Here is a 27,043-nt window from a genome sequence, read left to right as displayed (position 1 = left end):
AAAAACAGGATAAAATAATATTATAGGATATTATAATACTTTGAATACAGCAAATCTGCATTTTTAACACTTTTACTTTTATTCTTTAACTGCATTTAGTTGATCATATTTCTGAACTATTACTTAAGAAACATTTTAGAATTTGGGACTTTTATATGTAATATGGAATTTTAGGACCATATCATTTCTATCAGGACTTAAGTTAATGATCTTCCCCCACTTCTGTATATGTAACAGTGCTGCTGTGTCTGCTCACAGACTGACAGCAGAGAAAACTGATCATATGGATCAGTCAGAAACAGAAGCAGTAACCCAAATCTGACAGCGTCCCATGTGAACGATATAAATAGCATCATTCTAGGTCACTGTTTAATAACTGCAGCACTAACTTCATGGTGTGTGTTTGTATGTGTGTGCAAGGCTTCCTAAATCATTTTCATTTCCATTAAGGTAATTGAAACTGTCTGTGGAGAAAGAGAGAGAACAACCTCGTCAGGATTTGATCGGAAGCTGTTGCGGGGGAGGGGCAGAAATACATGTATTCCATTTGATTGAATTTACTTTTAATACATTAATTTGGTGGGTTTTAGCATTTATTTTAGGCAAAAGGCTTGCAGTAAGACGAACAACAAAGCTCCATTATAAAAATGATTCCATTACCATTTTACAAAATTAATGTTTGTCCCTGTGTGTGTCCTCACTATTAAAAGAAAACTACTTTCCTGTCCTGTCCTGAAAACAAGGTCAAAGAACTCGTACCAGAGAGCTTAATTATAAACTTAACCTCCATCCATCACACACACACGCACGCACACGCACGCACACACACACAACACACACACACACACACACACACACACACACACACACACACACACACACACACACACACACACACACACACACACACACACACACACACACACACACACACACACACACACACACACACACACACACACACACACACAGGTCCCATAAAGTGTGCGGTGCATTGATTTTGTGGTCTATTTTGCATCAAGATGTATGTCTGTAATCCGAGGTGGAATGTAGTGCTTTTGTCCTTGGCCTCGTTAAAGAGCTTCCCCATCAATGCGGTCGTCCTTCCTCTGACGCTAATAAAGTCAAAGCAGGACAAACACGAAAGCGGCTTCAATTGAAAGAAACCTGGGGATTATTTTCCATAATTCAGAGCATCAAAACTTTCTTTAATTTATTTGAATTGGCTACCATCCTCAGCTGGCTCTACACTTGCATTACCAGAACAGTTTTCTCTTATATATTTGATTTACTTTCTACATAACATTACATTTAGCTGCCGCTTTTATTCAAAGTGACTTACATTAGGTTTGCATTAGCTTTCAATAAGTGCTTCATACAGAAATTACGTTTTTTTCCATATGTTATTGGCCAAGGTGCAGTAGAAATCGACAGGTTTGCAGTCTTTAACAGAAGATTTGATATCAATGAGGAGCTAGTGCCACCATTTTGTAGCTAGGATATCATACCGGTGTTTTTTTGCTGGTGGGTCGAAAGCTCCCACTTGCAGTGAAGGAGCAGCGAACTGATTTGCCATTGCTGATACTTGAGTGGAAAAAACCCAGTACTACATGCGTGTGTAAAGCAGCTGAATTAATGTGTGTGTCTGTGTGTTCCCCTGCAGTGGATACAGAGGGAAGGAAGTTGAAGGGAGGCATCCAGAGGAGCACGGAGACGGGTCTGGCTGTGGAGATGCCGAGCCGGACCGTCCGACAGGCCAGCCACGAGTCCATAGAGGACAGCATGAACAGCTACGGCTCCGAGGGAAAGTAAGTAACTCATCCGGACTGGTTCATATACACATGCTGTCTCAATTTGCCTACATTTGTATACTTACATTTGCTGTTTTTAGGGTATAAGTGTGTCCCAATGCAAAGTATGACCAAAGTCACTATGAGTGCACTCATAACTGTCCAAAAGTCATGTGTGGAACGCTGGACATTTTTCATCCTCAATGCCGGCCATCATTGCTAGGTCACAAAGTTGCAGGACCCACCGTGATTGCAGTTGTTCTGGTGAACACCGCAATAAATAAAAGTTATACATCACAATAACTGTAGGTGTACAATTTAGTACACCTACCTCATTGGTAGAAGAAGCCACCTTTAATTGGTTTACTTGAGAAGTTTGTACTAATTTGCTACCGTGAAAAGTAACGTTGCTAGCTAGCTCAGTAGCCGACTAGCTAGCTAACTAACAGTGGCCAACTTCACTTCCAATGAGGGCAAAGCAGCCGTGTGCACTTTGACACAACGGTACACGGTGGAAAATCACACACGCGAGAGTTCAATGTACGACATGGCAGTGAACTAACAGAAAGTATCCAAAATAAGACACAGAATAAATCACAATCCGTACCAGCACACACTTCAGCAAGCTCAACATTCACAAACTACCTACATATAAATAAACATGCTTACATTATAAGATCAGTTTAATTGAGGCATGCAATCAGAATTAACTATTGTTTATCTACAATTTGTATAGTTGGTCTCACTACTACGTTTAAGGCTGGAAGATATTTTCTGAATATATTTCCCCCTTTGAATGTTTTCTGTTGGACATAATAAGTCAATATACATTTATATTTAAGCAGTCCAGCAGGAAAATCAATTATGTAATGAATTACATTTTTAATTCTGATTTAGGTTACAATTTGGCTTGAAGTCTCTAGGTTTAATCTTGGGGAAAAGGTATTACATTCATAAACACAATTTTATTTAAAGGTTTTGCTAGCTGAACCATATAAAATGCCTTACTATAAAAAATGACCTCAATAATTGAACGTTTGCTAACGTCTGCATAAATGACTGGGCTAAGTGATTTTGTGTGTTAATTATACTGGAGAGTTACTGCCTTGTTAATAATTTTCTAAGGACTGTTGTTGTGATGAGAGCCGATGTGCCTTTGTATGACTTTGTTGGAACAACCCAGTAAAAAATGAATAAGGTACAAGGAACAGAATCAAGGTGGTGTGATTTGTACTACTTCTTTTGTGTTTGTCTGGCTTTTTGTTTGCTCCTCTTAGGTATCTTCTTTTTCCTTTACAATTACAGAACAAATTCCCATTAATTTTGCAGGATTCGTTAGGAATGTTTAGATGTTCCACACTTGGAAATATAATTGTATTTTCTCCCTAAGTTCTCCTGGTCGTAGGTCTTTGCTTTACATATAATATGAACTATTAGCAGGGGTGATGGCACACACAGGAAGACACTCACTTTAAAGCCCAGTGGGAAATGACATCAGCTATGCTAGTGTAGTACTACTGAACACACACACACACACACACACACACACACACACACACACACACACACACACACACACACACACACACACACACACACACACACACGCGCACGCACGCGCACGCACGCACGCACGCACACACACACACACACACACACACACACACAGCAGATCAGTGCCAACATGGCTAGCTTAGATATCTGAAGTTACATAACGGTACGAGGCAGACTGGCAGACTGATGGAGGCGGAAAGGTTTAAAGATACCCAGAGGAGCAAGAGGAGAGGTAGAGACTCAGAGAGAGCGTTATTAAGCGCATTAATGTGCATATTTATTTTCCTTCATACTTGGAAGGCTTTATTGTAATACACAATTGCGACATTGTCGTTCTGGCAATAAAAAGTCAAGCATGAACATTTTGTATAGATTGTATTCCAAAAGAAGTGTCAGCATGCTTGGGGAGTAACGGATAACATGTAACGGGATAACATTATCAGAAATACAATTTTTTTTTTAATGTATTCCATAACAGTTACATAAGAAAATAAGTAATCAGATTACTGTTACATTTCAAAAAATTGTGAATTTATATCAGGATTACAAACTAGAAAACTAAAAGGAGCATATATTGTTTGTTGTAAAAGGATCAGATGTTATCTCTTCTCTGAAAGATACACCGTTCTGTAAGCTAATACTTTAAGTTTGAATCTATATATTCTACTGCCTGTATCTGCTTTATGGTCTTTCTTTGGTTCATTTGTTCTTTTTGTAATTAAAGCTATATGTTCAGAAAATAGTGTGTGTGTGAGTTCAACTGTATGTATTAAACTAAATAGAGCATTTTGTGTGATATTGAATTAACAATAAGTAACTAAAAGAAATCAGGTTACGTTTTATATATTTTTAAGTAACCCTCTGTGTCAGCTGAAATATAGCTAGTTTGTTCTAACGAAACCTCTATTAACGGTTTGACAGAAAAGTGATGTTATGAGTCAGATGCAAAAAGAGCGAAAGATTGAGAAAGTGCAGCAGCAAGGGAAAGTGTACTCTGTGTTTTCGCATTGAGCCTGTTTAGTTTACCTTATGGAGATTCCACATTGTTTGTTCCAATTAATTATTCTGTCCCATCACAGTTGCAACCCTCTCTCTTATGCATTAGATTTATATATTTCTAATTTGCAACTTCAAATATGCTTTGAAAGAAACATAAGGACACCCAGATTGTGTTTTTCATTACCATAATGAATCAAGTCAGCTAAATGTTTACTGACGATGTAGTTCATTAGTTTCCCTGCTTGTGAAAACTAAAGCCTGCTAAAACTTGCATCTTGTTAGGGCCAGGTTTTCCGCTTTGGTAAAATACTGTCTAATTTTGCCAATATATTAAGTTGCAAGGACACTAGGACAGACATAATTAAGAGTCCTCTTTTGAACAAAAAGAGAGGAGTTAGAATTAAAACATAATCAATCATTGTTACTATTCTCATCTTGAATAGGTGGCTTACTACCTATGATATCTTATTATATTAGAGCAAAAGAAGTAAGAAGCATCCTTGAGCATCCTAACCCTAATCCTTGAGACTTGATGCAACTTTATTGAAATATTGTAACAAAAACGATACATGACGTACAAAAAGGATGTAACTCAAACTTTATAAAGCAAATGGCCATAAGTCCAATTATTACCATTAGAGCAATGCTTTTTAAATAATGTCACGTTCGCTACTGCAATGTTATAAATGTTTTCTGGATGAATCATGACGATCATGACCCACCACTCATCTCGATAAACCATATATATGGGATTAGTTTTGTTTCATAAAGAGAAAGCAACACTTTCTCAGAATCAAGCAAAACTAAGAGTTTAAGAGAGAGAAAAAAACAAGCAAAATAAAATAAATTTCAAAGATAAAACTATAAGTTGCCAACAAATCATTTGTGTAATCAAGTAAACTATAAGTATTCTTTCTTTGTTTTAACATAGGTTTTTGTTTGCAGTTCATGTTTCTTCTTTCTCAATGATCAGACTTCCCTCATTTTTTGTTTTCGATTTTGACACAAACATCCCAGGTGGGCGGGACTTTCAGGGGTGTGTCCTCATTGGCTACTCAGCTTTTGAGTGACAGCCCACTACACCACAGATGCAGTGCAACTCATGCAGCAAACTCCGGAGTCCACTCTGCCACGTTAGTGTTGGTGTCTCCTGGGGAGTTTCATGAACATATCGGACTTATCTTATGGATTGCTGTGCATTATACTTGTGATGTGTAGTTCATACTTTATTCAAACTTTAAATATTGTAATACCTGTCCTGAACACACTGCTGCTGTTAAATAATTTCCAATTTGGGATTGATAAAGTGTGTCTATTTATTTTATAGATTAAAAAAACACATCTATGTATTTTCAAGCTAAAGATGATACACAATGTAAACTATATACTATATACTATTATTTTTTCAAAGACATGTTACATTTCAAAAGCATATATGGCTATGTTTAGGACAAACAATTAAAGACTGCTTTAATTTAACAAATTCTACAATTTAAAAGTATCAGATTTGCTTTATTAAACAGACCAGATCTAGGTTGCATACCAACACCATTAGGACCATGCTCACATCTTACTATGTTGGTCTGAAGAGCTGAAGCATTCATACACGGTGGATACAAACTGTGTTGTCTCATTCTATATCCTGTGAGAAAATGATATACATTTAGCATTAACAACTCAACATACTATTCCTAGCCTGAGGAAGATATGAATAATCAACAGATTTGAATGGAATCTCTAACATTTTCATGTAGAATAAAGACAAAAGAGTGATTATACAAATTTCATTTATTGAAATTTTAACCAGAAGAAGAAGTCTCAAAGAATGTTTTAAATAAAAGGACATAAAACAAAAAGGTGGATAATAATAAAATCTATTAAATGTATATGTAAAGACATTTGGTCAAATGAAATGACACTGAGCCAGTGATAACAGTAACGCCAGCGTTGATGAAGCTGGTGCAGTTCTTTCTTCATGCCCCCCCTACGTGCTGTCCCCTCAGAGGAAGTGGGAAAACGGGATAAGACTCTGGACGCCACGCTGTCTCAATGATCCATACTGTTAATATGAGAGGAAAATAAATGCTTTAGGAAATGAAAAATATGAAGTTAACAAATAAAACACAGCTCAGGGGCATCATGGACGGTAGGTCTTCCTACAAAGTTAACTCAGCCTCCATTGATTTTCATATCAAATTAGCGTGTTAATAAAATAAGCTATCATGGCTTATACTTGCATATCTAAACAGAATCATGAAAACCTGTTGGTAGAGTCAGGCACACAAGTCCGTTTGAGTGTGTGCGCTGGTGTCTGAACGCTCACTCACTGCTAGCTTTGTAGCTAACTGACTTAGCTTGCATTGTTATGGATCTAAAGGTAGCAAAGCTAACTTTCATAGCACAACTTTTCTTTACTTCTCACTTAACACAATAAAGAAACAGACCGAATAGTACAGCACAAACAACACAAATGATCAATACTTACATATATTTTCACTTGTAGTATTATAATAATTGAAATGCTGGTTATTCTGGGGGTCTTCTGTCCACGCTCAGCTACCGCAACGCAGCTGCACTGTACAATCGCTGGAGTACTGGGCTGTCACTCAAAAACTGAGTAGCCAATGGGGACACACACCTGAAAGTCCCGCCCACCTGGAACGTTTGTGTCAGAATTGAAAACAAAAAACGAGGGAGCGCAAATGAGAGAGCTGCAGAGAGAGCAAAAGTCTGATCATTGAGAAAGAAGCAAAGAGAACTGCAAACAAAAACTATTTTCCATATTCTCCACCCTCTTGGACCCTCCCAAAGCCCCTCCCCCCTCCTCACTTCTGTCAAGCGACTTTGTTAACCACTTTGAAAAAAAGGTTGATGATATTCGCTCTTCTTTTTCTGACTCACCTTTACTCACCGATGGGTCACCAGACCCTCCTTCCACCCGCACACTAACCTCCTTTTCCCCTCTCTCGCCAAGTGAGGTTCTTACCCTCATTACCTCTGCCCGCCCTACCACCTGTCCTCTGGACCCTATCCCCTCAAACCTCCTTCAGACTATCGCTCCTGATATTCTACCGTTTCTCACACATTTCATCAACACTTCTCTAACTTCTGGTCACTTTCCAAACAGTCTCAAGGAGGCGAGAGTAAAACCTCTCCTAAAGAAACCCACTCTCAACCCGTCTGATGATATAAACTACAGGCCTGTCTCTCTCCTCCCGTTCCTGTCTAAAACACTTGAACGCGCTGTCTTTAGACAACTCTCCTGTTATCTCCATCAGAACAACCTTCTGGATCCGCACCAGACCTGCCTTGGTTTCAAGGCAGGTCACTCCACAGAAACTGCTCTCATTGCTGTCACTGAGGAACTGCACACTGCTAAAGCAGCATCCCTCTCCTCTGTCATCATCCTTTTATCCTTTTGGACCTGTCTGCTGCATTCGACACGGTGAACCATCAGATCCTCCTTCGCAATCTCCAAGAACTTGGAGTTTCAGGCTCTGCACTTTCCCTCCTCACCTCATACCTCAAAGACCGTACCTACAGGGTCACTTGGAGAGGGTCCGAGTCCGACCCTTGTCAATTAACTACAGGAGTCCCTCAGGGCTCTGTTCTTGGTCCCCTCCTCTTCTCCCTGTACCCAAACTCGCTCGGATCTGTCATTAGCCCGCATAGTTTTTCATACCACTGCTACGCTGACGACACCCAATTAATTATGTCCTTTCCCTGCTCAGAGACCCAGGTCGTCGCACGCATCTCTGCTTGTTTAGCTGACATCTCTCAGTGGATGTCCGCTCATCACCTCAAGCTCAACCTTGACAAGACTGAACTACTTTTCCTTCCGGGAAAAGATTGTCCCACTTTTGACCTGACTATCAACATCGGCACCTCTGTTGTTTCCCCGACCCAGACTGCAAGGAATCTGGGTGTGATCCTAGATAACAACCTGTCCTTCACTGCAAACATCGCTGCTACAACCCGTTGCTGCAGATACACGCTTTACAACATCAGGAAGATATGTCCCCAGCTGACCCAGAAAGCGACGCAGCTTCTGGTCCAGGCTTTCGTCACCTCACGCCTAGACTACTGCAACTCCCTCCTGGCTGGTCTACCTGCATGTGCCACCCGACCTCTGCAGCTCATCCAGAATGCAGCGGCTCGTCTGGTCTTCAACCTTCCTACATTTTCCCACACAACTCCGCTCCTCCGCTCCCTTCACTGGCTTCCAGTAACTGCTAGAATTCACTTCAAGACACTGGTACTTGCGTACCATGCTGCGAATGGATCTGGCCCTTCCTACATCCAGGACATGGTTAAACTGTACACCCCAGCGCGTGCACTACGCTCTGCATCAGCCAAACGACTCGCTGCACCCTCGCTGCGAGGGGGACCCAAGTTCCCATCAGCAAAAACACATGGATTTGCTAACTTGGCTCAAAAATGGTGGAATGAGCTCCCCATTGACATCAGGACAGCAGAAAGCTTACACACCTTCCGGCGCAGACTGAAAACTCATCTCTTTCGACTCCACCTCGAGCGATTGAATTATTAACAAAGAACTGCTAACAGAGCACTTATATTCTAATAAAGGACTGGCTTATCTATAGCCAGTTGAATAGCACTTGAAATGCTTGGCTCTATGAAACCTGATGTACTTATATGATTCTGTTTTCTTCAAGGTTGTGTCTTCCTGGTCGAATGTACTTATTGTAAGTCGCTTTGGATAAAAGCGTCAGCTAAATGCAATGTAATGTAATGTGTTAAAACAAAGAAAAAATACTTATAGTTTACATCATGGGTCGGAAATAGACGGCCCGCGCGGGCCATTGGTGGCGCGCCAGCTATAACATTTGGCCTGGAAAATTATTTTGAGAATAGAAATAAAATAAAAATGTGAGTGTTTTTTTTTTGTTTTTTTTACAATATCGTACCGACAGTCACACATATGGGCTATAATGTCCGAATAGAGAATCTACCTACACCTGAAGAATGCTTATTGTACTTTTATCCATGTTGAGGTTGAATGACACACAGCACAGGCAGTGGCGGAGCCAGGACATTTTCAGTGGGGTGGCCAGGATGGAACCAGTGATCATTTTGGGGTGGCATTGAAATCACTGTTTTATGAACATAAAAATACATCTCACTAGAAAATAAAGGGTTATTTAAGGCACTTACAACACACCTCTACATTATTTGGGATTAAGCTAGTGGTGCAATAGATCAAATAATATTCATTATCTAACTATTTGTTTCTTATTCCCGCAGGCAAAGTATCAACGAAGCTTACATTATACAAATGTAGTGCAATATACAGACTGTTTAGCTTATGGTGATCAGCAGCCCTATGAGCTCATTCTCTCAGTGTATCATCAGGAATACAGAGACACACACACATCATTTAAATAAGAGTTTTTAATTAAATTATTGGTTAAGAATAAACATCTTAAAGTAAATAACAATAAACAATAGCCCTTAACCCTGTAAGGCCCCCGGTTGTAGTTTTACAACATTACTTTAAGCTATCCAAAAAAGTCAGTAAATGTTTTTGTTTTTTTAAAAGACTACATTTACATAGTCCATGGTCCTTTTGTTCAGCCTCACAATGCTATTGGGTAGTAAATGTGTTATAGGTCCTGCCCTCTGGCCTTACATATAAGACTACATTCCTGACAATAGATCTCAACAGTCATCTTTTATGGTGTAAATGCCTTTTTAATAATAACATTTTTTAATGGAACATTCTCAACATGAATGCATAAATCCAAATAAATATAACTTAAATATGTGGAAAAATACTGTGTTTGAAATGTATAATTTAAATGAGATGTTAGCTTTTTGTTTTGATACATTTATATTTTGTATTCCAGTCTCCCTTCAGATATGTTAAGTGGCATTCAACACAATGCTGCTCACCTCCTTCAGTTGGGAGAAAAGCTGGTTCAGGTTCTGCATTATGGGGGGACAGGGCTGCTGAGCCTAAAGATGGATCTGTTGGTCCTGGCACCAGGGGGATGGACAACTGATTTAGTATGAATAGCTGCTAAAAATCTACCTGCATTTGTTAAATGTCAGCTAAAAGAGCAGTGAAATTAAAAACCTCTGCATTTTCTATATAGATATTAACAGTACTTAATGCCAGCTTAGTAAAAAAAAAAACATAAAAATTATTATTTACAATGGACTACGCTTAGCTAACAGACTAATTTCCACCACTCATGGACCACACCCACCTTTTCTCTTGAAAAACTGGGTGACATACTGTCACCCAGTTTTTTTGGGGACGTGGAACGTCACCTCTCTGGGGGGGAAGGAGCCGGAACTTGTGCGGGAGGTGGAGCGTTACCAGTTGGATCTGGTTGGGCTCACCTCTACGCACAGCGTCGGCTCTGGAACCTTACTTCTGGATAGGGGTTGGACTCTATTCTTCTCCGGAGTTGCTCAAGGTGTGAGGCGCCGGGCGGGTGTGGGGATACTCACAAGTCCCCGGTTAGGTGCTTCGTTGTTGGAGTTTACCCCAGTGGACGAGAGGGTCGCCTCCCTACGCCTGCGGGTTATGGGGGGGAAAACTCTAACTGTTGTGTGTGCTTATGCACCCAACAGCAGTTCAGAGTATACGGCCTTCTTGGAGACCCTGGAAAGAGTCCTGTATGGGGCTCCTGAAGGGGACTCTTTAATCTTGCTGGGAGACTTCAACGCACATGTGGGCAATGATGGAGACACTTGGAGGGGCGTGATTGGGAGGAACGGCCCCCCTGATCTGAACCGGAGTGGTGGTTTGTTACTGGACTTCTGTGCTAGTCATGGATTGTCCATAACAAACACCATGTTCGAACATAAGGATGCTCATAAGTGTACGTGGTACTAGAGCACCCTAGGCAGAAGGTCCATGATCGATTTTGTTATCGTATCATCGGACCTGAGGCCGTATGTCTTTGACACTCGGGTAAAGAGAGGGGCGGAGTTGTCAACTGATCACCATCTGGTGGTGAGTTGGGTCGAGTGGCGGGGGAAGCCTCTGGATTGACCTGGTAAGCCCAAACGTGTAGTTCGGGTGAACTGGGAACGTCTGGAGGAGGCCCAAGTTCAGGAGGCCTTCAACTCACACCTCCGGCAGAGCTTTTCGGGCATTCCTGTGGAGGTTGGGGACATTGAACCAGAGTGGTCGGTGTTCAAACCCTCTATTGCCGAAGCCGCGGCGGGGAGCTGTGGTCTCAAGGTCCTAGGTGCCTCAAGGGGCGGTAACCCTCGGACCTCATTTAATTTCAAACCTTTATTTATACAGATAAAATCCCATTGAGATCATTGATCTCTTTTCCAAGGGAGACCTGCTCAAGTAGTTCCACATGAAACATAAAAACATAAATAGAACAACAAAAGGACATCATACAGCATCATTTACAAAATTATCCACATAAACAGGTACCAATAGCTTCCGATTGAGAAGCATCCAACCGAGCTTTAAAAACATTTAGTTCTTTCTGAAAAAGAACCCTAGCCTAACCCTCAGTTTTTTTAGCAGGTTATTGACATGAAGTTTAAAAGAGAGACAATCATCAAGCCAGATACCAAGGTATTTGTAACAGGCAACAACTTCAAGTTTTGTTCCTTGCGTAGTTACAATATCTAAAACAGGCTCTGGTGTCTTTTTTGCTTTTGAAAAGAGCATTACCTTGGTTTTCTCCACATTTAAAAGAAGCTTTAATTCAGAGAACTGAGCCTGAATAGTGTTAAAAACAGCCTGTAATTTAACAACAGCCTCCTTAATGGTGGGACCTGCACAATACATCACAGTATCATCTGCATAAAAATGTAAAGTAGCTTCATCCACATTATCACCTACGCTGTTAATATATATGGAGAATAAAAGTGGTCCTAAAACAGAACCTTGTGGTACACCACTAGAAATGTTTAACCACTCAGAAGACAGTCCATCAAAATGAACACATTGGGACCTTTCAGAGAGGTAGTTCACAAACCACCCCACTGCAAGGCTGGATATGCCAATACTGAGTAGCCTCTGCTTTAAGATGCGATGATCAACGGTGTCAAACGCTTTGGAAAGGTCAACAAACAGAGCTGCACAACTCTGCTTATTATCTAAAATACTAGTAATGTCATTCACCACTTTCATTGTGGCAGTGATGGTGCTGTGTTTCTTTCTGAATCCTGATTGATGTTTAGACAGGATGTCATTTGTACATAAAAACTCCTTTACCTGTTCACTCACTAGGCGTTCAAGAACCTTAGCCAGAACTGACAATTTAGAGATTGGCCTATAGTTATTTAAAATAGTTGCCTCCCCTCCTTTCAGTAAAGGCAAGACATAAACTGACTTCCATACTTTTGGAATTATATTTGTGCTGAGGGAGAGGTTAAAAAGAGAAGTAAGAGGTGGAGCAATAAAATCTGCAGCTATCTTTAAAAAGAAAGGTACTAAGTTGTCCGGGCCAGCCGGTTTCCTAGGATCTAGCTTAGATAAGGCTTCATGAACAACATTGACAGTAAAAGGAGTAAAACTGAAAGGGTTTTCCAGACCACATTGTTCAGAGTCACGGATTGGAGTGTTCACAGAAGCAGAGTTAGTCACAGAATCAAACATAGAACCGCAGGACACAAAATGCTCATTAAAGCAATTTAGCATAGTGGCCCTGTCCGATATAGAGCCAGATGCTGTGGTAAGGCACGGAGGTAGCTCATTACGGATCTCACCGGTTGATATCGATTTTATTGCTTTCCAAAATGTCCTAGGATTATTTAGGTTTTCTGTGGTAACTGACAAATAGTACTTCGACTTTGCACTTTTGACAATTGAAGTGAAGCTATTCCTTAGCTGCCTAAAACGCAGCCACTCTATCTCTGAGCCTGATTTCCTAGCCTTTGCCCAGGCCTTGTTTCTCTCATGAAGGAGACTAGACAGCTCAGCAGAAAACCAAGGATTGTCTCGTCTCTTTACTCTAAATGTACGCAGGGGTGCATGTCTATCAATGATCTCCATAAAACCAAGATAAAAATAAGACCATGCGGTTTCCACATCAGCACACAAATCGATTTTACCCCAATCAAAATCAAACAGATCATGCACAAAACCCTGCTCCACAAAATGTTTTATGTCTCTCTTGATGATAATGCGAGGTTTAACCTTTTGGACCTTAGTGTCCCTAATTGTGGCTACAACACAGTGATCGCTCAGATCATTTGCAAATACTCCCACAGATGAATATTTATGGGGAACATTAGTTAAAATGAGATCAATTAGGGAGGATTTATTAGGGGACTTAATATTTGGGCGAGTAGGACTGTCCACGATCTGAGTAACATTCAATGAGATACAAAGGTTTTTAAAATCCTCTGACACTGCCGTTAACCAGTCCCAGTTAAAATCTCCAAGTAGGACTATTTCGTTGTAGTCTAGTTGTGATAAAAGATTTGCTAGTGAAGACAAGGAGTCTTTGACAGCTGAGGGGGGTCTGTAACAACTCACTACCATGACCTGTTGACCCTTTGCCACTTCTATATTTAAGGCTAAAAATTCAAATTGCTTACTGATCGATTTGGAAACTAATGTGGTTACACTGAACTTATTCTTAACATAAATTGCAACGCCACCACCTTTATTGGTGGACACCGGTGGTCAGGAAAGCTGTCCGACTGAAGAAGGAGGCCTTCAGGGATGTGTTATCCCGAGGGACTCCCGAGGCAGTTGCAAGGTACCGACAGGCCCGAAGGGCAGCAGCCTCATCCGTGGCCGAGGCAAAGCAGCGGGTGTGGGAGAAGTTCGGAGAAGACATGGAGAAGGACTTTCGGGCGGCAACAAAGTTGTTCTGGAAAACTGTCCCACATCTCAGGAGGGGGAAGCAGGGAACCATCCAAGCTGTGTACAGTAAGGATGGGACGTTGTTGACCTCAACTGATGGAGTGTTAGGGCGTTGGAAGGAACACTTTGAGGAACTCCTGAACCCGACAACTCCGTCCCTCTATGTTAGAGGCAGAGCTGGAGTATGACGGGGGATCAACACCAATCTCCCGGGGGGAGGTCACTGAGGTCGTCAAACAACTCCACAGTGGCAAAGCCCCGGGGGTGGATGAGATCCGCCCGGAAATGCTGAAGGCTCTGGGTGTTGAGGGACTGTCATGGTTGACACGTCTCATCAACGTTGCGTGGAATTCGGAAACAGTACCGAAGGAGTGGCAGACCGGGGTGGTGGTTCCCCTTTTTAAAAAGGGGGATCAGAGGGTGTGTGCCAATTACAGAGGCATCACACTACTCAGCCTCCCCGGCAAAGTTTACTCCAAGGTACTTGAAAGGAGGGTCAGGCCGATTGTCGAACCTCAGATTGAGGAGGAACAATGCGGATTCCGTCCTGGTCGTGGAACGACGAATCAGCTTTTTACTCTCGCAAGGATCCTGGAGGGGGCCTGGGAGTACGCTTATCCGGTCAACATGTGTTTTGTAGACTTGGAGAAGGCGTATGACCGAGTTCCCAGGGAGTTACTGTGGGAGCTGCTGCGGGAGTATGGGGTGAGGGGGTCTCTACTCAGGGCCATCCAATCTCTGTACTCCCAAAGCGAGAGCTGTGTCCGGGTCCTCTGCAGTAAGTCGGACCCATTTCCGGTGAGGGTTGGCCTCCGCCAGGGCTGCGCTTTGTCACCAATCCTGTTTGTAATATACATGGATCGGATTTCGAGGCGTAGTCGTGGGGGAGGGGGTCTGCAGTTCGGTGGACTAAGGATTGCACCACTGCTTTTAGCAGATGATGTGGTTCTGATGGCTTCATCGGTCTGCGACCTTAAGCACTCACTGGATCGGTTCGCAACCGAGTGAGAAGCGGCTGGGATGAGGATCAGCACCTCCAAATCTGAGGCCATGGTTCTCAGCAGGAAACCGATGGACTGTCCACTCCAAGTAGGGAATGAGTCCTTACCCCAAGTGAAGGAGTTCAAATATCTCGGGGTCTTGTTCTCGAGTGAGGGAACAATGGAGCGTGAGATGGGCCGGAGAATCGGAGCAGTGGGAGCGGTACTGCAGTCGCTTTACCGCACCGTTGTGACGAAAAGGGAGCTGAGCCAGAAGGCAAAGCTCTCTGTCTACCGGGCCATTTTCATTCCTACCCTCACCTATGGTCATGAAGGATGGGTCATGACCGAAAGAACGAGATCGCGGATACAAGCGGCCGAGATGGGTTTTCTCCGCAGGGTGGCTGGTGTCTCCCTTAGGGATAAGGTGAGAAGTTCGGTCATCAGGGAGGGACTCGGAGTTGAGCCGCTCCTCCTTCGCGTCGAAAGGAGCCAGTTGAGGTGGTTCGGGCACCTAGTTAGGATGCCACCTGGGCGCCTCCCTAGGGAGGTGTTCCAGGCACGTCCAGCTGGGAAGAGACCAAGGGGTAGACCTAGGACCAGGTGGAGGGATTATATCTCTTCGCTGGCCTGGGAGCGCCTTGGGATCCCTCAGTCAGAGCTGGTTGATGTCTCCAGGGAAAAGAAAGTTTGGGGCTCTCTGCTGGAACTGTTACCCCCGCGACCCAACCACGGATAAGCGGGAGAAGATGGATGGATACTGTCGCCCTTTAGTCCCTCTCTCTTTTCTTTTCTTTTTGAAAGCCTGACTTTGTGAGACGTTGAGACATGGTACACACGTAAGTACTAGCATCCCTGCTCCTAACATGTTCTCACTCTCTGCTAGAAAGTGCCGTTTGGAGGCGGAGGCGGGACCAAACCATTACATGTAAATAGAAGGGGGTGTACAGAGGCTTTGGATAATTAACTTTTGGAAGAAAATAAGTTAAATGAATTGTAAGTTTAGTGAGTACATTATCAATATAACGTTATATTAATGTTAATTATTGATGAATGATGAAAGGTTACTTAAACACTTTTTTCTTAATGTTCTAAAATAGTTTGGGCCCCCATGGTGAGCATGTTTGGGGTGGCCAGGATTCAGCTGCCACCCCCCAGCTCCGCCACTGAGCACAGGCACAATCTGGCAGCGGGGGTACACTGACGCCAACATGCGGTTTGTGGTTTAAAAAAAATAACACCAGCTCACTAAATCATTCAAACGTAATGTTTACTTATATGTGAACAGTAACAAATTGCAGTCAAAACATTGACAACAAAATCGGAGAAGCCACTTGATAATGGAGGGCGAGGGGTGGTGGTGCATATGCTGCCACCCCAGTTGGCAGAAGAAAAGAAAGAAAAGTTTTGGCTCATCGGACATTTATGAGAGAAAATCCCTAAGGTCCGAGTGCAAGTGAATGCAGCATAAGACGCGAGCCTTGTAACCCCTCCCCCAGCCCTGGCGCCAGGGTCGGCGTCATGGGGGGTCATTCGCGGGCCATGCCGCCCCAAATGAGTCACTGTGTCCCCCCAACGCAGGGTGGGCAAGCCTTGCCACTTTGCCGTTTTTTTTTTTTTTAAATCATATAAGTGAAAACGTTTCCACTAAAGGTTTTTTGTGTGAAATACATCAGAAATAAAGAATATAAATATAAAACACAGCCTGAGCTGTGCTCACTGCTGCTCTCTGATTGGTGTGTTGCTTGACCAATGACCCCCGACTTTTGTTTTGTTATCATTACGTGGCTGTGTGTTTAGATGAAAGCCCAGTGGCAATCTGTTCATCTGTTACACTGATTATACAGTAAAGCCATCGAAAATAATATGATATACAGTACAAGTACAAGTAGCCTACTTCTGGGTCTCTGTGTTTCATTCAAGCTCGGCTCTGTGTGTGTGTGTGGCACGAGCGCATTTTGTGACTGCGCGAGCGGTAACGTGGAATGTTGTTGTTAGCATCTGGTTAGCTAGCTATGCTAACGGATATACTGTAAAGATCTGTTTCTACACCAAGGTGGAGGAGAGTCCTCTCCTGTCAGACTGAGAGGATAGTATAACCTCAGCTCAGTGGGGTAAGGACTCTCTCAGTGTTTAGATAGTTCACTTTAGTCTAGGTTAACTTATCTCAGTGGGTCTCAAACGGTTTGGTCACCATTTATGTAAACAAGTAGCCTATTTGCGAAGAACACCTTTATATGATCATTATAGTTATTAAAAAATATGTGTTCTAGAGCCGACCCTGCCTGGCGTGACCATGGAAATGTGATAGTCATTTGAACGGGACGGCGCAAAACGAGAAGCATTCGGTCTACAATGACAGAGAAGAGACTGTCAAGTTTGGCTGTACTCAGCATTGATTCAAAACACACTAAAGCTTTGGATCTTAATACACTTGTGAGCAGGAGCGGACTGGCCATCTGTAGAATCTGGAGATTCAAATCAAATCAAGTTTTATTTATATAGCACATTTATAAACGATTTTTGGTCGAGCCAAAGTGCTGTACATATAATAAATATAGCCTACAGTAGAGAAACTTTACAGCAAATACAACAGCACAGATTCACACAGCGGCACCGCAGCCGCACCGCAGCCGCACCGCAGCGAGGCTCCCCCCCAGTTGACAGTTGACAGTTCACTAGCACACCCCCAAGCATTCAAACGTGTCACATGTTTTAACAATCAATTACTTGTTGCTTTATCTTTATGAAACAAAACTAATCCCATACATATCCCAGTATTTGCGTAAGGGTAGTGAATGACACCTGGCTGTTGAAATGCTCATTGAGGAGGTCAATTTATATTTTATACCTAAATCGTTACATTTGTATAGGAACTGTTTACATTACATTACATTACATTGCATTTAGCTGACGCTTTTATCCAAAGCGACTTACAATAAGTACATTCGACCAGGAAGACACAACCTTGAAGAAAACAGAATCATATAAGTACATCAGGTTTCAAAGAGCCAATCGTTTCAAGTGCTACTCAACTGGCTTTAGATAAGCCAGTCCTTTATTAGTATATAAGTGCTCTGTTAGCAGTTCTTTGTTAGTCATTCTATCGCTCGAAGTGGAGTCGAAAGAGATGAGTTTTCAGTCTGCGCCGGAAGGTGTGTAAGCTTTCTGCGGTCCTGATTTCAATGGGGAGCTCATTCCACCATTTTGGAGCCAGGTTTGTTTAACTGTCATTTGTCTAAAAACTTAACTTGCAGTTGGATCCATGTGACCCTGCAAACTTTAAGCGGGTAAAGCATTATTGATAGATAAACATTTCACGGAAAAGTTTTCCTTAAGCCATTTTAGTTTTTCTGGGACACACCAGAATAATGGCCTTAACCAAAGACTTTGAAAAGTTAGGACAGAGTCATACTTTATTTTATAGTCAATTTCAATCTCTTGATCCTGCTCAAAATGTAATCCTGTTTATATTCTCTAAGCGACAAGCAGCATTACATTGAGAAAAATAACAGTTGAATCATTAAAGAAAGCTCCACCACATCATTATTTAAATCATCAGAGCAAACTGCAGCATTCCTCCCTCTCATCAGCTGTTTGGCTCAGGCTGCTGATTGAAAAGCCCTCTGCCTGCATATGCACCACCATGAATAAGCACTCACACCATCCAATCACACTTATGAGCTTATTGATTTATTGGTTAATTTAGGACGTGTGTGTGTGTGTGTGTGTGTGTGTGTGTGTGTGTGTGTGTGTGTGTGTGTGTGTGTGTGTGTGTGTGTGTGTGTGTGTTGTGTGTGTGTGTGTGTGTGTGAAGATGTCAGTTAGGGGGCAGGAATGGTTGGCTATGGTTGCATAATTTTGCATTCACATCATTCTCTCCGGAGAGGTCATGTGACTTTAAAGTATGCATAATTTCAGACAGTGTGGACATTTCATTTAGTTTGAGTCATTCAATTTTTTGTAGCTATAGCCTTCTGGAAATGCTGGAATTTTGCAACATGGTCTCATAAATCTCTTTTATGTACTTACATATTGCAATGGCAAATATGTGAAATGTAATGCTGCTTCTGTATTTGACACTTAAAATGTGTTACATTTGCCCCCTGCAATATGATGCCTTAATTAGTAGGCTCTATTATGCTTTTTTCTGCCTGTCGGGCAGGGGTATTCAACAAAAATTCAATGTGCCATGTGTATTTATTTGTCTCTCCCTGTCTGCCGCTAATGCCTGTTCACTCTCCTCTCCGCTTCTCTCCCTGTATCGCTAATTATTCTCTTCACTCACTTTCCTCTCCGCTTCTCTCTGCCGCGCTCTCGTCTCTTCTTCTGTGTGTCTCTCCCTGTATTGCTCACTCTTCTCTTTCGCACCCTGTCGGCGACGGTTAAAATAGAATCGCCCCGTGAAAATTGAAATCCCCTATTAATGTATTGATTATAGGTCCGAGTCCGTATAGGTCGGTGTCTGGGTCCGGATCCGGACCACGGTCCCGCTGTTGCCGACCCCTGCTGTAGGGTGTTCTATAGGTTTGTGTGCATGTAAATGGTCTGCAAAGGTCAAAGTCACAAAACGCCTCCATTGGACTCCCTTGTTTGCTTCAGTAACATAATGACATCATTATGTAACACTCGCTCTTCTTTTGGCAGGCACTCAAACACAGTGTACATGATAGGCGGGACATCTCTAAGCGGCTGATCAGCTAACCAATCAGATCAGACTGGGCTCAAACCAGAGCCCAGTCTGATCTGATTGGTTAGCTGGCCGGCTCTGTTGTGATTGATCAAAAGAAAAGAGGTTGGGGAAAAGAGGTTATGCAGCACATAATGAGAAAAACAATCATAACATCATAAACAAAACATAATTGATCATGTACATACAAAATGATATAGGAAACTGAATATTTCCAGTTGGTGATCTGCCTGCAGTTTACATTGCGCGTCATATTTCTTTGAAACTGCTGCGTAATCCCCAGATGTGTCTCACACACACCAATATTATAATCTCAAGCTCTGGATTTTATCACCCAGTAATACCCACTCGGCTAATGTTGCTTGATTTATAGCATGTCAGCACACACACACACACACACACACACACACACACACACACACACACACACACACACACACACACACACACACACACACACACACACACACACACACACACACACACACACACACACACACACACACACACACACACACACACACACACACACACACACACACACACACACACACACACACACACACACAGGGTTTACCTCATTATAATGTCTTTCAATCTTAGTTGTGTTGATTTATAAGGTCCATATTATTAATGTAGTGCAGCACTTGCAACCACAGGTCTGGAAACCAAAAATATAAAAACATTTAAATATGTAGAAAGTCAGAAACACACGTCAACAAAAGAACACAACTTAATATCAGGAGAATAAATTGACAATTATTTAATGTTTGCTAATGTCTGCACAAATGACAAATCTAGTGAATTTGTGTCTTTATCATATTGGAATAGACCACCTTGTTAATAATTGTGTAAGGACTGTTATTGTGATGTGAGCCTTTGTGTGACTTTGTTGGAACAACCCAGTAAATATTTTAAGACTGTTTCCCCTTCATTTAACAATGAAGACAAAGCTGTTGAGTAGGTCGTATTCCTTGTGGAAGGACTTCTGGTACACCTGTTTCCTTAAATGTGAATCTAAAGTACTCTCATTGGAGCGGGGAGGAATAAAGACTGTGCATCCGTAAACAAGAATGAAATATGAAAGAAGACACAAGGAGCGAGATGAAGGTTAAAGGAAGGAGAGAAGAAGACAATGAATAGAATACAGTGGGGCAAAAAAGTATTTAGTCAGCCACCAATTGTGCAAGTTCTCCCACTTAAAAAGATGAGAGGCCTGTAATTTTCTTCCTAGGTACATTTCAACTATGAGAGACAGAATGGGGGGAAATAATCCAGGAAATCACATTGTAGGATTTTTAATGAATTAATTGGTAAATTCCTCGGTAAAATAAGTATTTGGTCACCTACAAACAAACAAGATTTCTGGCTCTCACAGACCTGTAACTTCTTCTTTAAGAGCCTCCTCTGTCCTCCACTCGTTAACTGTATTAATGGCACCTGTTTGAACTCGTTATCAGTATAAAAGACACCTGTCCACAACCTAAAACAGTCACACTCCAAACTCCACTATGGCCAAGACCAAAGAGCTGTCAAAGGACACCAGAAACTAAAGTGTACACCTGCACCAGGCTGGGAAGACTGAATCTGCAATAGGTAAGCAGCTTGGTGTGAAGAAATCAACTGTGGGAGCAATTATTAGAAAATGGAAGACATACAAGACCACTGATAATCTCCCTCGATCTGGGGCTCCACGCAAGATCTCACCCCGTGGGGTCAACATGATCACAAGAACGGTGAGCAAAAATCCCAGAACCACACGGGGGGACCTGCAGAGAGCTGGGACCAAAGTAACAAAGGCTACCATCAGTAACACACTACGCCGCCAGGGACTCAAATCCTGCAGTGCCAGACGTGTCCCCCTGCTTAAGCCAGTACATGTCCAGGCCCGTCTGAAGTTTGCTAGAGAGCATTTAGATGATCCAGAAGAGGATTGGGAGAATGTCATATGGTCAGATGAAACCAAAATAGAACTTTTTGGTAAAAACTCAACTAGACGTGTTTGGAGGAGAAAGAATGCTGAGTTGCATCCAAAGAACACCATACCTACTGTGAAACATGGGGGTGGAAACATCATGCTTTGGGGCTGTTTTTCTGCAAAGGGACCAGGACGACTGATCCGTGTAAAGGAAAGAATGAATGGGGCCATGTATCGTGAGATGTTGAGTGACAACCTCCTTCCATCACCAAGGGCATTGAAGATGAAACGTGGCTGGGTCTTTCAGCATTACAATGATCCCAAACACACCGCCCGAGCAACGAAGGAGTGGCTTCGTAAGAAGCATTTCAAGGTCCTGGAGTGGCCTAGCCAGTCTCCAGATCTCGTATGATTTTCTGGATTTGTTTTCTTCTCATTTTGTCTCTCATAGTTGAGGTATACCTAGGATGAAAATTACAGGCCTCTCTCATCTTTTTAATTGGCAGAACTTGCACAATTGGTGGCTGACTAAATACTTTGTTGCCCCACTGTATATACTCACCAGAGTAAAAATATTGGATTTAAAAGTCTTTGTGCAGATTGATAGCATGCATGTGACTAGCCAGTTGCCTGGTCATCATAGGAGGTGGTACAGATGAGTTGCTTGGTGACTGATTGACAACTTGAAGGGCTCGTTGGTTAGCTTATTAGCTTGGAAAACACTATAGCTAGTGTAGCCGCACGTGGGAGTGTTTGTTTGAAATCCTATTTAACTAAAAGCCAGACAACGCCACCTTGGGAATTTCACCCAAGGAAATAATTATTCAAAGTACCAATAAGGAACTCAGGTTCGTAATACTGAGGGGCAGGAGACGTGGTTCCAATTCATCAAATGTTTTATTTCATGTATTAAAATATCATTAAAAACACAGCAAGAACAACATACACACTGTAAATAAAGGGGGAAATCGTAATTCAGGGATGGAGGTGACGAGGGGTGAGAGGGATCCCAACAAAGTGAATTAAGGCACCCGTGATCACTACACACTCACTCACACTCACTCACACCAAAATCAGGGGGAGCATGACACACAAAAAGGGGGAAGCCAGCCGCCACCGGGGACACCAGCACCACACCTTTGGCTCTCAGCAACTAAAGAGGGGCAAACAAGACACAATTACTGGGGTAAACAGTCAACACAAATTAATACAGAGACCAACACATAAGATAAGTATAAAGACAATAAAAAGTCAATAATACTACGAAATACTGATCAATTCACTGATTTCAGTTAACTGATATTAACTGAAATAAACAAAACAAATTTAGAGCAACAGGGTCGAAAACAACTAAACCAAAGAAACGGAAATCAGTCTACTTAATTTTGAATTAAATAAACAAAACAAACTTAACTCAATTAAATAACTAATCATAAACAGAGATTAATCGAACAGTCCGCGATAACAATGTTTAAAATATGGCCCTGTAGTGAAGGGCAAGGTGACACAAAGGCACAGTGACACCAAGAGGCAATGCAGACAATGCAGGCCAAGAGCAACACCCGCCAGGCAGTAGTGTAGCGATGAAGCACAGTAGGGCAGGCAAGCCAGCTGTGCAGATAGACACAGCCGTCCATGCAACACCCAGGCCGTTTCTCAATGTCGAGTACACATGCTGCAGAGTCACTATTATACTACGTCATAGAGTGGCGCAGAATGCTGGGCATTTAACATGCATTTAAACAGTCCTTTGGTGCCACTCGATGACGTAGTATACTTGAAATAGTTGCTCTGCAGCAGTTTTACTCGTGATTGAGAAACGGCCTCAGTCAGGCAGGCAAGACACTCGTAGAAGTAGAGCAGTCATGGACGCAACACAGGCGTAGAGGCAAAACAGCAGTCCGTCTTTATCACGCTTCCAGCGCAGAGCCTAGCAGACATTTAAGGTGATGTTACGATAATAATACTAGATTAAGATTATTCAGGAAGAATGAGACAAGCAGAAGGTTTACCTACCGATCAGGCCAAGTTCAGACAAACACACAGCAGGATCCCTGCAATGGTATACAACCAGCGATGCATTTAGTATTTAGGCTAATTGTCATGCTAAGTGTACAACAAACGGCAGCCACTGCAAACTCACCTAATTCATTCCTATGAGAGCTGCTCATTGGCGCATGAAGATAAAATGGCCCAACTTTTGAAAGAGCAAAACGTCACAGATTACCCGTCATGCCTGAGAAGTACCCGTATGTGCGCTCATAGAGCATGCGCAACTTTAACCACGCCCCCCAAAAGGCTCGTTCACAACAAGTAAATAAACGTCTCAATACCGTCACGAGACTGACAAAATCTACCGCGATTTTTTTAATTATATTTTTTAATTATATATTTTTTTTCAAAAACCTTTATTCAACCAGATGGTCCCATTGAGATCATCAATCTCTTTTTCAAGGGAGACCTGTCCAATATGGCAGCAAGTAGGTTACAACATGAACATAAAACAACAGATAACACAAAAGGACATCATATTTACAGGGCTACATGTACATACCTAGAGACATTGACAAGTACCAACAGTATATTTATATCTCCTGTCAATAAGCCTCACCTTCTTGGCAAAAACGGTATTGTTTTTGAAGTGGTGGAGAGACAATGCACAGTTTGACCCACTGCTGTTACCCATGGCCAAAGCATATCTCTCTGTCCCAGCAACATCAATACCAATCAAGAGAGTTTTTTCCACAGCAGGGGATATTGTAAACGCCCAAACATCCCAGCTTCTACCTGGAAATGTGGACATACTCATATTCCTAAAAGATAACTTTGATGATGCTGAGTGAGTGAGATAGTGAGTTAGAGTTGAGTTACTTGAAAAACTAAAATGAAACTTGATTTATTCTAGTGCAGGGTCTGATTATTATATTGTTTCCACTTTAAAGAAAGAAAAAAAGTAACGATATTATCGTACTGTGAGTTGTTGGTATCGTTACATCCCTAATACATACCAAATCACACACTACAACACAGACTATAACACCCCTTGTTGTTAAATACCAACCATGTGCAATACATTTTTAATTACATTTTCGTAGAGCTTTGACTTTTTCAGCTGAATAAATATTATAACTCTAGATGGTTTTGTTCAGCATTGCCAGCTTCACTGTTGAGCTTTATGTTGTGCCCAGCATTCTCCTGTCCTGTGCTCTGAAATCAAAATGTGGATAAGCATAAAACAACACTAAAATAAACACTACAATACAACTTGTTATTTGTTTTTGACAACAAAGGTTGTTAATTTGTGTGTATAAATATACAACACAGGCTATATACATATATATATATATATATATATATGTATACATATACAATTATAATTAATACAATTAATACAACTGTTAATTTGATTAGAGCTTTGACACATATATCTTTATATGTATATTATACATTGTATAAGTAGGCTATGAGGACTTCCCCGGGCGATATCATACACTGTAAAATATTACCATGATTATTTCACAATATTTAGCCGTAATATTTTACAATAAATTACTATTTTACCACTTTACAGTCTATACCTGTAATGTTCACAATATAATACTGTAATTTGAATTTCACAGTGAAATCAATACAGGCACAGTTAATTACTGTGAATGTACAGGATAAATGATTACCAGGATTTCACAACATGTTACTGTATTATTGTATAGTAAAATACTGTATTCAGACCATCCTCTGTGATAACACAACAAATTAAGTCATTTTCTTGCTTTTATCGCTCTTGCTTGGCTTTGAATACTAATTTATTTTTATGGTGCAGGTTTTACTTAAATTGAAAGGGGCACCGTTGCATGTGCCTTAAGTCCCTGTCACACTGTCCCGAAGTTAACACCCGATGGACACACGAATATGGAATAGTAAATTTTGCGCGAAGATGGCCCCGAACCACACACAAAGGCAACATTTACATTACATTTAAGACATACAACTGCAACGAAAGTAACAAAAACAATTATGTTACAGTACTATGATACTGTACTGATATCTTCAGACTTTGTTCTTTACTTTATCCGTCTTTATATGTAGAAAATATTACGTTTTCTCCGTAATGTTGTTTCCATAGCAACAACAACTTCCTGTCAACTCCTTCAAAATAATATATTATATCCTTTTCAGTTTCACAGAACACAAATTGGGTTACTTACATAATATGTTTACATGATTTTGTTGTGCAATAAAACAACCCGATGGACACACGATAAAGGACATGTTCAAATTCGGCTCTGATCGTAGCAACATCGGGCTATTCGTGAGGGCATCTTAAGCCATCGCATGACCGCCGGCGGAGTTTCTCAGGCTCCGGCAGCTCCTGAATGTTTTCCTATCTGACCATGGCTGTCCTCTGTCTCCTGCTATCTGACCGTGGCTGTCCTCTGTCTCCTGCTATCTGACCGTGGCTGTCCTCTGTCTCCTGCTATCTGACCGTGGCTGTCCTCTGTCTCCTGCTATCTGTATATTTTGCGCAGTCTATCTCTGCTCACGCTGTTGCGTCAGCGTGTTCTCCTGCGTGTTGGCCATGTGTTGCACTGGAGCCAGACTTCAGCCAAGCACGTACGAACTGCGCATGCGTGAGTGGCAATAACTCTCCTTACCAGGAGGCAGCGGTAGTGTTTATTCGTCATTCAAAACAAGCAACAACCGGAAAACAGAGAAGAAGAACTACGTGTGTGTGTGTGTGTGTGTGTGTGTGTGTGTGTGTGTGTGTGTGTGTGTGTGTGTGTGTGTGTGTGTGATATAAATAAACAACAGCTATGTGCGTTAGCTTCACCTAGCATGTGTTCTTTGCAGGTGTTTGTTGAGGTTTGATTATGACTGATTTTAGAACGAAGTAACGCGTGTCGGGGCAATGTTAGTAACTGTAGTGTGATTACTGGATTATAAAAGTAGCGCGTTACACTACTCCGTTACCGACAAAGTAATATTATTACAGTAACGCGTTACAAAGTAACGCGTTACACCCAACTCTGCTGCTACACTAGCTACAAAGAATACAAGTGTAGCGAGTAGCAACCTTTTGCCCAGCCAGCTGTCTTGCTAGCAGCCAGTTAGTAACATCAGAAGTTGGATTGCTACATTTCCACAGTTTATTCAACAGTTGTTTGTATGATTGACTTTAGTCAAACCACTGGACCTCCCTTACCGAAAGGAGAGGAGAAAATGCTGCCCCACAATGCCTTGCAGCCGCAGTATTTGCCGTCACTCAACAGTCGGCCGTTCACGGAAACAGATTATGACGGA

The 27,043-nt window shown here is 41.9% G+C and overlaps 1 protein-coding gene across 2 annotated transcripts in view; it reads left to right on the top strand.

Annotated features, from left to right (window-relative positions):
* rims4 (regulating synaptic membrane exocytosis 4) overlaps window positions 1-27,043 on the top strand; it is a 109,422-nt gene that overhangs the window by 61,997 nt on the left and 20,382 nt on the right. For both annotated transcript variants that reach the window (XM_071203216.1, XM_034082703.2), the window contains one exon: window positions 1,664-1,808. In XM_071203216.1, the coding sequence (XP_071059317.1) occupies window positions 1,664-1,808 (145 nt within the window). The remainder of the gene's footprint in view (window positions 1-1,663; window positions 1,809-27,043) is intronic.

Source organism: Pseudochaenichthys georgianus, chromosome 5, assembly GCF_902827115.2.
Source record: "Pseudochaenichthys georgianus chromosome 5, fPseGeo1.2, whole genome shotgun sequence".
Lineage (NCBI taxonomy): Eukaryota > Metazoa > Chordata > Actinopteri > Perciformes > Channichthyidae > Pseudochaenichthys > Pseudochaenichthys georgianus.
This window is presented reverse-complemented; position numbering and strand designations above follow the sequence as displayed.